General features: G+C 34.7%; 1 protein-coding gene across 1 annotated transcript; it reads right to left on the bottom strand.

The window, feature by feature from the left end:
- Positions 1-581: 581 nt before the first annotated feature.
- On the bottom strand, positions 582-3,846 carry LOC120166705. Its single transcript, XM_039175935.1, has 4 exons — positions 2,105-3,846; positions 1,616-1,706; positions 1,210-1,226; positions 582-867 (listed from the first exon to the last, which is right to left on the bottom strand). The coding sequence occupies exons 1-4, from the start codon at positions 3,844-3,846 to the stop codon at positions 582-584; spliced, it is 2,136 nt and encodes a 711-aa protein (XP_039031866.1).
- Between the last annotated feature and the right edge of the window lie 10,787 nt (positions 3,847-14,633).

The following is a 14,633-nucleotide window of genomic DNA, read 5'->3' as shown; positions in this document are numbered from 1 at the left end:
TTGGGCTCACTCATCTCTATTTTGCAGATGATCTCCTCAATTTTTGCAAGGGTACAATTGGCTCTGTCATGGGAGTGCAAGATGTGTTGGACCATTTCTATTCCATGTTAGGGCTGAAGTTGAATGCTAGTAAGTGTGAGATATTCATTGCTGGTATCCCTGTTGAGCATATCAGTATCATCAAAGAGAGTACGGGTTTCAAATTGGGTAGTCTCCCAGTGAGATACCTGGGTGTCCCATTAGTAACCAGGAAATTGGCTGTGAAAGATTGCCAAAGCCTCATCGATAAAATTAGAGCAAAGCTTAGCTCGTGGGCCAGCAAGCAACTCAGCTTCGCTGGTAGGTTACAGCTTGTTCGTTCTGTTCTGCTCAGTATCTCAAGCTACTAGAGCAGGCACCTTATTCTTCCTCAAGCAATTATTAGGAAGGTTGAGCAGTTGTGCTCTCGGTTTTTTTGGAAATGGTTTGATGTTCCTTCCAAAGGTGCATGAGTGAGCTGAAAAACCATCTGCTTGCCGAAATCAGAAGGTAGACTAGGGATTCACGACGTATAAGGTTGTAACAAATCTTGTTTTGTTCAGCTAATTAGAAAGCTTCTCACTAATGATGGCTCTCTTTGGGTGGCGTGGATGCACTCTTACGTTATTAGAAACTCTGACTTCTGGCAGATGAAAGTCCCTAAAAATGCTAGCTGGAGCTTCAAGTACCTGCTGAAAATTAGTCCTGAGGTTGCTTTCATCCTTGTGAGTCAAGGCCAAGAGTTTAGTACGAGATGCATCTGGGACAAATTGCGCTCCCCAGCTCCCAAGGTCCCTTGGCACCACCTGGTCTGGTTCTCGGGACGTATTCCCAAGCATAGTATTATTGCTGAAAATTAGGTTCCAAATTCATTGTTGGCGATTGTTCTTGCAGGTGATATGATTTGTTCCTACTTGAAAGTGATTTAGATGATCAAAACTCATGGTACATCATTTGCATGCCAAATGGATCTATATGACCCGTCTCAATTTTATTTGGTTAAAGGGCATAAAAGTCTTTGCCTTTTTCAGAAAATTAATCAAGTCAAATATCTAAATAAATTTTTATAATGATAAATTGGAGAAATTATTAAGTGAATCCTTTCAGCCATAATAATTAATATATCATTGTTAGAAAGAATTAAAACAGTTTAATTCTATTTTTTTTTTGAATAATTTAAAATTTTATTACCCAAGAATAGCAGAAAACTGCTTCAAAAGTAATACAGTCAAAAAAGCAAAAGAAAGGGGTTTCTAATTACAAAAAAAACATAATATACCCCAATAATTACAAAGAGATAGGTTAGTTCTATCCAATCTATTAACATTCCTATTACTAAGTTAAGTTCCTACAATCTGCTTGATTAAGACCAGAATCTCGTCCTCGGATCTGTAGGTTCCTCTCAAAAGTCTTCGGTTCCTTTCTTCCCATATGGTATAGTTGAGAGTGCACCAAGAGAGCTTGAGGGTACTAGTAAGCAACGATTTTCCTTTCCATGTGTTATATGCCCAAACTAGCATATTAGTCCAAGTAAAAAGAGGTTTATGTATAGCTGTGAGCCGAAGAATTGAATTCCATATTGAAGAAGTTATCTTACATTCAGCAAAGAGATGGTCTCTGGATTCCCTTGCTTCAGAACAGAGGATGCACTGGTCATTAGTTTCAATTCCAAATCGTTACAGCCTATCCTTTGTAAGAAGGTGATCCAAGATAACCATCCAAGAATTGTATTTGGGAATGTGAAATGAAAACCAAATCAGATTATGCCATGAGACTTTACTATTTTTCTGTCGAACCTCTTCCCAAATCAGCTTGGTAGACGCTGCTCCGGAAGTAATAAGAGGTCGAGTTGTTGTTCGAAGTTTCATGATTTTCCTAAGGAGCCAGCTAGAGTTCAGAGGTTCTTCATGAGCCAGAAATCATTATCTTTGATTAATTAGTTGTGAATCCAAGCAACCCATAGTGAACCCTCCCCTGTAAGTAATCTCCTAATGAGTAGCAGCATGCATGATTTGTTTCACGACTTGATATCCTTAAGGCCAAGTCCACCTTCAGACTTTGGATTACAAATTCTATCCCAGCTTACTCTTTCTCCCGCTGCTGGAATGTCAGATTCTTTCTAGAAATATCTTGAACAAATTTTTCAATTTTGTTTATAACAGATTGAGGCAAGATAAGTTTCCTACACCGGTAGTTGGCAACACTAAAAAGAATGGTTTTTATCAACTCCAATTTGCCAGCATAACACATCTTCATCCTGGACCATTGATGAAGTTTGATCTTGACCTTGTCAATGAGAGGCTGACAGTCTTTAACAGTAAGTTTCCTTATGACCAAAGGTATTCCTAGATATCTGACTGGTAGTGTTATATGCTTAAAACCAGAGGAATTAATAATAGTGTCAAGAGATTGAACTAAAATTCTAGCACTAAAGATTTCACATTTAGCAACATTAAGTTTGAGACCAGAAATTTCATAAAAGTAGTCAAGAACAGTGGTGACTCCCATGACAGATTCCAGATTTCCCTTGCAGAAAATTAGTAGATCATCAGCAAAAGTTAAATGAGTGAGGCAAATTTTCTTGCATTTATGATGGAAGTTGAAGATCACTTTTGCAGCAGCTTTATTGAGTAAATTAGAAAGGATATTCATCACCATAACAAACAAGATTAGGGAGAAGGGGTCCCCTTGTCTAAGACCCCTAGCACCCTTAAAATACCCAATCAAGCTTCCAATAAAGGCTATGGAGTAAGTTGCAGTAGAGTAGCAGGCCACAATCCATTCTATGAAAATATTTGGAATTTTAAGAGCCTTTAGAATGGTTAAAATAGAGCTCCAGTGAATTGAGTCAAAATCTTTTTGAAGATTAATTTTTAGGGCACACCTAGGTGAAATTGTTTTCCTCCCATATCCTTTCACAATTTCTTGGGAAATGAGGGTATTGTCAATAATACTCCTTCCTTTGACAAAAATAGATTGATTAGAGGAAATAATCTTAGGCAGCAAGTGGGTCAACCTATATACAATGACCTTTGTGATGGCCTTATAGATTATTGAACAACAATAAATATGGTGAAAATCTGAAACTTTACTGGGATTCAGAATCTTTGGGACCAAGGTAATTGTAGTGGCATTGAAAGATGAGTAGATGTAAGACTCCTGGATGAAAAATTTAATAGGTTTAATCACTTTATTTCCGACCACTAGCCAAGCTTTCTTGAAGAAAATAGAGGTGTAACCGTCAGGGCTTGGGGCTTTATCATTTCTTTGACTGAATATAGCCTCCTTGATCTCTTCAGAAGTGACTTCCTGAGTGAGGCCATCATAGTCTTCAGAGGGTGGAATAGGAAGCATGAGGTCTTTAAGAAGACTGGTAGAACATTCTTTAACATTAAGGTCATGAGAGCCTAGAAGTTTTTTAAAGCAATTAACTACTTCTGAGGACATATCATCGAAAGTCTCTAGCCTTCTTCCCTGGTCATCAACAATCACTCTTATAGTGTCTTTCTTCCTCTTAGTTACGATGATTGAGTGAAAAAATCTGGTACATTTGTCTTCCTCTTTTAGCCTCTGAATTTTTGCTTTTTGTTTAAGAAACATTGCCTCGGCTTCCTCTAAGGAGTTGAGGTTATTTTGTAGTTCAAGTTCCTTATCAATAGGCTCAACACCTCTTAAGGTAAGGATTTGATGTTTCTCAATTTCTTCTCTCTTAAGTCTAACCCGAGTAGAAATGTCACTGTAGTAGTCATTGTTGAGGGTTTTGAGACTAACTTTAAGGCGTTTAAGCTTAAGAAAAAGTTTCTTCATAGGATTTCCTTGGATAGGCATAGACCAAGACTAGCTAACAATATTTAGGAAATTTTGATGAAGAGTGCAGCAATTAAAAATTTAAAAGGCTTAGGTCTATTTGTTTGAACCTCTTTGTGAAGAGACACCAAAGCCATACAATGGTCAGAGAGACCAAGGGCTAAGAATTCCACAAAGGAGTGAGAAAAAGATTCAAACCATAGAGGGTTGATGAGAACTTTGTCAAGTTTACGAGTAAGAAAATTTTCCTTTTTCTTGTTACTCCATGAGTAAGTAGGACCAAAATATGGATGGTCTTGGAGGTGAAGGTCATGGGAGATTTCTTGGAATTCAATCATTTCAGAAGAGGTGACCATACCTAGTTGTCATGAGCAGAAGATTCGTGAGGATGGAGGATGACATTAAAGTCTCCTCCCAAGATCCAAGGAAGATTACTGAAATTAGAATCAATATTTCGAAGGTCCTGCCAAAGATTCCTTCGCGTGATTCTAGCATTGCATCCATAGATTGCAGTAATTAAGAAGGGACTGTTTTTGAAGTAGCTTTTGATAGAAATACTCTGATCAGAGGCATGCTCCAATCAGAGACATGGCATAAAGAAATGTTAAGGTTTTTCCTCCACAGTAGCCAAATTATACCATTCATTGCAAAGTCATAGTTGGAATAAATATTACAATTCTTAAAGGTGGAAGCTAATATGTCTGTAGATTTATCTAGCTTTACACGGGCTTCCAGCAAGCAAAGGATATCTACTTTATTAAGGACTGCCTTTCTAAGGACCTTGCCTTGTTTTAGAGGATTATTTAATCCTCTAACATTCCAAAATGAGATAATCATTAAGCTTGGGTTGAGGGAATTTGTTCCCCTCCTTTACTGCCAACAATAGAATTTTTTGATTTTTCAAGATTGGATTTCTTTTTTGATTTGAGTTCTTTGATCAGGACAGCAACACCAGAGGCTATTTTTCTAGGATATTTACCATGATAATCTGAAATTGGTTGAATCTCTTCAAATGAGTTAAGAATTTCAAATCTATTACTAGAGGCTGCTAGAGCTTTATTGGAATTATTTTTTGGAGGTCTAACTCTACCTCTTTTGGTAGGAGAAGTAGAATAGGCTTGTAAACTGCCTGGAGAGTTTTGATTAGCTGGAATAGTCGGATCATTAGCAGTTTGGAGGATAGGATCAACTGCAGGACATGGAGGGAAGGGAGAAGGGGTTCTATGGGAATGAAGAACATCCAGAGAGGGAGGGGAATTATCAGATGATTGAAAATCAGAAGCTGGTTGATCACTTGTTTGAGATTTCTTTGATTTAATTTCCTCTGAACTGTTAGAAGTTAACTTTGAGGCCACCTTATCATCATTATCTTCTGCAGTTCGAAGTTGAGAGGTAGAAGTAGCATTCTTCTTCCTCCAAACTTGGCTAGAAGTGTGAGAGGTTAAAGGGATAGCTTTGCAACCTTTAGCGCTATGACCGAAAGAATTACAATATTTGCAGCAAGGTAAGAGCTAGGGTACTTCAACAAATATTTAAGTTGTTTGTCCATTGTTAAGTATAACATCAACTTGTTTAGGGATCATATCTGAATCCCCGATTTCGACATAGACCTTAGTAAATTTCAGTCGAGACTTAGAAGCTGTAATAGAATCCATAGAGAGAGGGAAGTCTATGGCACTAGCAATGTAGCTTAAGGATTCGTTAGAGAACAATTCAAGTGGAATATTGTACAGATGAACTCACAGAGGAATTCTAGATAAGTCGAATTGCAGTTTTTTCATGTTAGGTTCCCATTTCCTAAGGATTAAAGGCTTGTTAAAGATATGACAATGGTCGTTTTCCAATACCCATTCACGAGTATATTCAGAATCGAAAGAAAACAAGTAAATATTAAGTCTAGCAACTAAGATGAACTTTGGCACCTTGCAAGGGTTTTTTCCATAAGCTTTCGATAATCTTCTGTAGAGATGGAAAGTTTGGTGTTGCCCCAGCACTTGCCCAACGTGAGAGATTTTTCACTCAACAATTCTTTCTTCAAATACTTCAGGCGGTGGATGAACAGTTTGAGTCTCATCTTTTTCATTTGGGGGAAAATATCGCAGTTTATGACCAACAGAACAAGAGAAAAGTTTGCGCCAATCCATCGAATAAACCAGGAGAGAATAAAACTTGAAGAACAGCAGAGAAACGGAGAGAAATCGGTGATAATTCAGAGAGATTGCCAACGAAACGGTAGGGATTTACAGACTCCACTAGACCCGCTAATGTGTACCGAGAGAAACTCATAAACGTGAGCCATTTTTCTTTTTTTAAGCCCCTTAATTAGGTTATTGAGAATTTTTTATTAATAGTCTAGGTGATCATTTTTTGTTATACGATCCTTTCAACCTTTTTCTTTTAATTCAATTTTAACAATATTGTTTCATATACTTTTCTTCTCGTAAATCTATAATAAAGGCACACTACAGTTACTCGTATCTTCTCTTTCTCCTCTGTTCAACGTCTGAATATTGTTCGATCGTCATGTTTTCTTTTTCACATGGTATTATTCACCGATAATCCTGACATCGTTGTCTCTGTTATGAATCTTGTCTATGTATTTATTTTCTTTGTTTTGACTGTTGTTGTTACTGTCATAATTTTTTGTTGATCTATTTCTTCTTCTTCTCATCACATTCGCTACTGGTTAATCTTCTCGATCGCCACACCATTGTCTTCGTTGTTGTTGTTTTTTCTCCATCTGTGATTGTCATTGATTCAAAATTGCTACCCGTATTCGATCTCATATTTGATTCCGTTTCAACTGGATTTTGTTCTCTATTCACCGCATTATTTTCATGTACTCTTTTATTATTATTATTATTAGGCACCCGAGGTCCCCTGAACTTAAAAAAAATCAATATAGCCCTCATTTTATTTTTTGGATCAATGTGGCTCTCCAACTCGAAAAAAGAATCCAATGATACCCTTTGACCAACGTTTTCCGTCATTGACCAATGTTCTGTTAATTTCTTCTGTTATAATTTGGGTAAATTACACCATTCATCACTCAACTATTTTCTTTTCTTCTATTTTGGTCACTAAACTCTAGAAGTTTTTATTTCAAAAACTTTAGAGATTTCAGGGACTAAGGTTGTAGTTAACTCATTTTATTTTAAGGGTCAACTACACAAATGGTCACTTGTTTCAAGAATAAATTACTAATCATGGGTCTTTTTGTAAACCCAAAATAATTCAGGGATAAAATACCCATTTACCCTTTTTCCATATGTTTTCTTCCCCAAACCATCTTCTCTTCCACTCTTCTTCCCCGTTTGATGAAACAAAAATATCTAATTTACATAATCAAAACAAAGATATGTTCGTTTCTGAATCAATCTTCGATTTATGATGATAATGAAGAAGATAATGCGACCATGGAGGTATGCTTCTCTGGTGAACAACGATATAAGGGGCATGCAACATTCAACATCAACCACTCATCGATACAAACGTCGTGGAAATAATGATTGCAACCCAGAATAGTCCTTAATGTCTCTTTAGCTCGGTACTCAGAAAGACAACTAGAGGAAGTGTTATCGCTCGGCGTCGCTAATCGTCGGCTTTCGCCAAGCAGTGTCATCGGATATAACTCGATGGTCCGCCCATCAAGACATTTGACTACCGAAAATGCTTCCGGATTGGGATTTTGATCATTGTGACGACGGTCTACCTTGAAGTGAATTACTAGGCCAACTATGAGCGAGAGGGTTATTCCTACGCCAAACATTATGTCAAATTTAGCTTCAATACTAAGCCCTATATGTAATAAAAAAAACACAATTGGTTAATGAAATATGTACTAACTATATTTAGATGCATAGAGTTAGGATTAGACAAAAGCTTAAACCTAATATAGCATTTTGCAAGTTTCAAATCAAATTAACCACTGAAAAGTTTTAGTGCTGTGGGTAAAGCAGAGGAGGAGCAATTGAGAACCGTGTAGCTTCGAGGATGTAACAATTCAAAAGGAGGGCTGATAGATTAAATCCCTGAAGAAGACGTTGTGGAGTGCAATGATCAGGGTCGTTGATCGGTATGTTTTGGAAGACGACAAAGGTTTTGGCTCTGCTTCCACAAATAAGGGAAGAGGCGCGGCGGAGAAGAAAACATATGGAAAAATGCTAAATTGATATTTTTTCCCTGAACTATTTTGGGTTTACAAAAAGACCCATGATTAGTAATTTATTCCTGAAACAAAGTGACTATCTGTGTAGTTTACCCTTAAAATAAAATGAGTTAACTACATCTTTAGTCCCTGAAATCTCAAAAGTTTCTAAAATTAAAAACTTCTAGAGTTTAGTGACCAAAATAGAAGAGAAAAAAAATAGTTGAGTGATGAATAGTGTAATTTACCCAAATTATAACAGCAGAAATTAATGGAACCTTGGTCAATGACGGAAAACGTCGGTCAAAGGGCCATTGGGTTCTTTTTTTCGAGTTGGAGGGTCACATTGATAAAAAAAAAAGATGAGGGCCACATTGATTTTTTTAAAGTTCAGGGACCTCGAGTTCCTTTTTGCCTTATTATTAATATTTGAATATTCTTAGGTAATTACAAGTAATATCTATTTCGAATCTTTCTTAATCATTAACAACGTACACATACCCTACATATAGGAGTGAACAAAACTCGACTCGACTCAAAAAAATCAAATTTCATTTTCAATTCTGAGTTATTCGAGTTGAGTTATTCAAAAAATTCGAGTTATTCGAATAAACTTAAATTATCAATTCAGTTTTCGAGTTCAAGTCGAGTTGAAATTCGGATACTTCAAGTTACTCGAAAACTAAAAATTTTATTATGCATTTTGACAATTTTACGATTTAGTCCCTAATTTCATTATTCATTCAATTCATCCTTCATTTTAAGTCTATTTTTAACCAAATGTGAACCACATGCTCCTAAAAAATTGTAGAATACATATGTACTTCCAATTCCTCTTTTAGGTAACAAGTTTTCTAGTTTTCAATTTAGTCCCTCAATTTTTCATAATTTTCTTATTCCTTCCATTCATCCTTTATTTTAAGTTCATTTTTACCAAATTTGAACTACATGCTCATACATCACTGTAGAATACATGTGTAACTTCAATTCTTTTTTTTAATAAAAATGCATTTTTTTTATTTAGTCCCTTAACATTGCATTTTACTCAATTTGGTATTTTGACTGCAATTATTTGTAAATGGTTTCTCCCCGTCAATTCCTTGATTCTTTTATACTCCCATCAATATTTTATCCTCAAAATAAAGAAAAATATAATATTGTGAATATATTTTATAATTTTAGATTGTATTTGATATGTTAAATAACATTATAATGTGAAAAGAATATGAAATATATATATATATATATATATTTCTTATATAGTTAGAGAAAGTCGAAAAATTAGAACCAATCCTTACCATAATGCTATAAATAATTATAATAAAATTAGCATAGAAACTCAAATAACTCGATTAAAATTTCTTAAACTCGACTTGACTCGAAAAAATTTCAAGTTAAGTTCGAGTTGTAAAATACTACTTATCAACTAGAATAACTCAAAAAATATTTTACTTGACTCGATCAAATGCTCATCCCTACTTACAGACACAATTACTCAAACTCAAAAAATTTGGAGAAAACCACTCATGTTACTTGATGAATTCTATATGCTTTTATTATTAGTTAAAAGATATATAACTTTTTAGATATTAAAATCACTTAAACGTAACATTTAACAAAATTTTTCTTAGTTATATACCTTCATATAAATAATACTACAAAAATATATGTTGAATATAGATTATATTTTTTAGTCAAATGCAGTTTTGTTTTTTCGTATTAAAGTTAGTCTAACCAAAGGTTATTGAGTGCACTAACTTAATATGTAATAATGACAACTTAAAAACTATTCTATCTCCCTTTCTCTTTTAAATAAATATACATTTCAATTGGACAAATATTTTTAGGTAAATTACGCAAATGATCACTAATATTTAGGTAAGTATTCATTTTGACCATTAATGTTTGAAAAGTCACAAATCGATCACTAACATTATCGTTTGTTATAAAATGATCACTCGACGTTAACAACCGTTACTGTAGGTGATGAAAAACTGATGTGGCGCGTTAACTAGTAATTTGGCACCATTTGACGAATATTTTGACCCACCCTTCTCTTCCATCTCAACTCTCTCATCTTCATCGCTTTGAAGAAACGTGCCAGAATCTTTTGAAATGACTATTACAATCCTTCTTTGAAATGAGCGAGCCAGAATCTTTTGAGCAAGTAACATGTTTTCATCATCGAATGAGATTTCAATGACGAGACACTGTTGACGAAGCTTTTTGACGTCATTCCGTTCACTCATATCCTTCACCAGGCGACGCAGGCCGCACATTCGTTACGCCATGCAAAACCCATAGTCGTACGTGAGATCGAACATAGTGGGGTTCATTAATCTGCTCGAAGTTTCCAAGGTAGCCAATTCGTAACCCGCCATTATCTGGGTTTCGTCGAGCTCTGTTTACGGGCTCATCAACGAGAACCTATTCTTCAAACGCGACTATACCAATTAACTGGCAAGACTTTACATCGCCACAAAGAAAGCCAGCGAGGAAATCGCTAACACTTATTACCACATCTACGGGCTCTCTCTCACCGGAATAAGATTCTTCACCGTTTACGACCCATGGAGAAGACCTGACATGGCATATTTCTTTTTCACTCAAGATATTCTCCAAGGCAAACCCATCGACAAGTGACATAAACCAAGTGGAGTAGCCCCTGGATATCACTATTCCTCAAGATATGCAAATGCAGATTCTTGAAATAATGCCATCCATTAATGTAAGCAACAAATTCGAAAAAAAAAACCCAGAATTGTAAGGGAAGTTATTAGAAGAGTTTGATGATAGTGAAAAGAAGCTTCCCTTTCCCCATTTTTTCACTTGCCATTGCAACATCCTGCATAATGATCAGCCTTTCTTGATGGCTCCGAGCAATGCCCAAAAGAACGAAGCAATTCAGGCGATACAATCGACGGCACGGTGAGCCTTGAGGAGTATAACCCAAGTCACTTGCTTCGTGTTTTTGTCTCGGCATTTCTCCGTCGGCAGAATCGGGACCGTCAATCTCCACCATCGAGTAGTTCGTGTTCTCCATTTTCACCACATCAATTTCCACATGCATTCGTTTCTTCTTTTCCTTCGGCCACCACGTCGGAACCATTTTCAGTGGGTTTTACTCGAATCTCAAGAATCAAGTAATGAAGAATGAACAAATTACTAAAACAAAAGGGAACTCATATTTAGATAGCGAAAGAAGGAAACTTTAAAGCATCCATTGTGCAGAGAAGAAGAGAAGAAAAGGGAGTGTTTATAAAGTGAAGATAGAAGACTAGACAAACAACATGAGAAAAACAAAATTTGAGGAAAGGTAGAACCAAGTAAGCTTTAAACGGTTCAGTTGGGTCAAAATAAAGGTCAAACGGTGCCAACTCAATAGTTAACGTTCCACATCATCTTTTCGTAACCAACAGTAACAACTGTTAACGTCAAGTGATCATTTTATAATAAACCATAACATTAATGATTGATTTGTGACTTTTCAAACATCAGTGGTAAAAATAAATATTTACCCAAATATTTAGTGACCATTTGCATAGTTTACCCTATTTTTTACCTAGTTTTCTCCCAATTTTTGTGTTGTTTGTCCCCCTTATTTTTTATCTTAATTTGGCCAGTGACAATATCAATTTTGGGTTTGGTCATTAACAGTTGATATTCATTGTTTTTTTTTTAACTTTTTTATATTGTATTATTATTATTTTTATTAGTTTGTAATAATTTTGTCTTTATCACACAATTTTTTTTTATATTTTTGACATATTTTCGCTTTTCTTTGTCTATCATTTAGTCGTTCTCTTCGCTTAATTTTTTCATGGTTGGATTTGACGTCACATTAACTTATCAAGATTACACTTATTGGTTATCATAATGATTTTCTCTGTCTTAATGGATTTGGATACGCAATTCGCATTCGCATATAGTTTTTTCACAATGATCGACTTGGATTTGTGATTGCCAGTGGTCTTTCAGTTGTTTGATCTCTTGTTGTGGTCTGTTTGCCCATGTAGTCATATCTATTCCTATTTATATTTTGCTCGAATTTTTTTAATGTGTTTAATATTTTCCTTGTATGGTTCAAGTAGCTAGTTTTTTGTGTCAGTAGTTATATGAAATGTCATAATTATATATTTAGTTTACGTTTATAGTTGTAAACTTTAATTATAATTTTAGATATGTTCGCTTTTAATAAAACTAATAGATTCTATTTGCATAAAATAAATAAATATACATTTTGATACTTAAATTTAATTTTAATATATAATTTAATATTTATTTTTTGGTTCAATTAGGAATTTAAACTTGGACTTAAAGTTTCATTTGATATCTACATTTTTTGTCTAATAATTACCTAAAGTTAGCTTTTAGATTCAAATGGGTACTTAAACTTGAATTCTAGGTTTAAATAATCATTTTGTCCCAAGTACTAATTTGGACAAAAAAAATAAAATTCAAGTACCATTTAAGCCAATAATTCAAGTTTAGGTATCTAATTGGATAAATAAAATTAGGTACGAGTTTGAACCAAGTCAAATTTAGGTATCCAACTGAAAAAAAAAATTAAACATCAAAATTGTAATTTGAAATCAAATTGAAGTAGTAAAATATATATTTATTTATTTTATCCGAAAAAGAAGACATAAATAAAGTTGCAACTTGAACATAAAGAGATCCTGAAAGCATACCCATAATGGTTGAGCTGTATTTAATTTAATGAGAGGTCACAAGCACATGCATAATTACCATCGTATATTAGTGGTGAAAAGAGTTAAAATCCTTACTCTCGAAGCCAAGGAAGGTTCCAACACGCTTCTCATGAACGTGCTCGCCACTTCTCTAACAAATTTGCATCAAGTTTCAGCTAGCAAACGAAGATTCGTGTATATATATATATAATTGGGTATAGAATGCTAACATCACATGTTGATATCGTAAGTTTGATTTAAGAAAAGATATGACATGTATCGACTCACATTCAAGTAGATAATTAAGTTAAATTTTAATTTAATTTTAATAGTTAAATATTTAATCTCTATAATATCCACGTTAGAGATTGTGATTCAAAATTTATTTGACGTAGTTTGAAAAGTTCACAATGCGACCTACTTGTTGAAAATTTTAGATTGAGAGAAAAGTATGAAACTGTGGGGCAGAGAATTCTCACAACATGATGTAAGTTTATTTTCTAGGATTTTATGCCTATACAATTATAAACCCATTCTAGGATTTTCTAATATTAATGAGGGGTTAGTGTGCAAATTAGTTCATAATGTGTCACAATTAGTGTAATTTCTATAATCTCTCTTGTAATATCTTTGACAATCATAGTGAATTTTTGCCTCCGTACTAGCTACATGAATAAAGTCAAAATTTTCTTCTAGGGATAGAATTGAGAAAAAAATTACTGGGTGGGGGGGGGGGTTTAAATTATAATTTATCAGGAGATATGATAGATAAGACACCTATTCGATAATTTTAATATAATAGAGTGGCATTCGGAGGGCAGAATGGAGTCGACGAATCTTCATCCATTTTCACGTTGTTTGTTAACAATTGATCACCTAAACTCCATAAAGGTGACTTATGGCAGATCTTTGGAAGACAAGGCGATATTGGGGTCCTTTTATTGCTAACAAAATAGATTAAACATGGAAAATGTTTGGTTTTGTTAGATTTACAAACAGGCAAGATGCAGATAAAGCCATTGATAGGTTAAATGGATTTAAGCTATACAGATATAGAATTCATGTTTGCATGACAAGGTTCAATGGGAGAAACGGGTATTAGAGGAAGAAACACTCTATTCTAGCTCGTTTAAATTAGAGTAAGGTTAACAAGTCGCTGAAAGAGATCAAGAAGAGAACAGTCGAGTTCAGGAGATCTGGGGAACTGAGAAATGATGAGAAAGACTCAGGTGTAAGTAGTAGTCAGGGAGAACAATACATTAAAAAGTACAGGGTTTCGTGTAGGATGAATTACTGTGGAAACTAAGTAAAAGTCTGGTTAGCACAATGACGACTGATTATAACACTGAAGAGGTGAAGTCAGGGCTTCATAGACGGTGTCTTGGAGGTTGTGATGTTAAATTTGTTAAGTTCTATCATCAGTCCTTGTATTATGCATAAGCTGTAGTTATAGTTCCTATTCTCTAATTTTAAATCACAGTACTTTATTCATTTTGTCTCTATATTATTTGGGTCATGACTGAAATTTCAAAATTCGAAAAGTATAAGGATTAAAATTGATTAAATTAAAGTAGAGGGACTAAATTCATAATTTTTGTATAGTACAAACTAATGGCAAAATTTGACCGAAGGTCGTGCGTGCCAGTGACTTTAAAGATTCCTAGAAAGGCTGTTTTTCTCTTTCTGCAAAATGTGTCTTAAAGTCGGGGAAAAGGATCGATATCCGGGGTCAAAGAAAGGTATATATACCATTAATTCCATCTGAATGAAGCTCATGTTATTTTCTAGTTTCTTTATTTCGATGTCTTCTATTCCGATACTTTTCTTGTTAGCAGAGAAAAGGAAGAGTTTTGGCAAATCCACACACATTCTTTACTTGGTTTCATCGTCGTCGTCATCATCAACTTCGTCAACCTCACAAAGGTTTTAAGTAGTGCAGCCATGGTTTCATTCATCCATTCACCATCATC

Source organism: Hibiscus syriacus, unplaced genomic scaffold (assembly GCF_006381635.1).
Source record: "Hibiscus syriacus cultivar Baekdansim isolate YM2019G1 unplaced genomic scaffold, ASM638163v2 tig00111644_pilon, whole genome shotgun sequence".
Taxonomy (NCBI): domain Eukaryota; kingdom Viridiplantae; phylum Streptophyta; class Magnoliopsida; order Malvales; family Malvaceae; genus Hibiscus; species Hibiscus syriacus.
The sequence above is the reverse complement of the archived record's forward strand: the minus strand, read 5'-3'. Positions and strand labels throughout refer to the sequence as shown.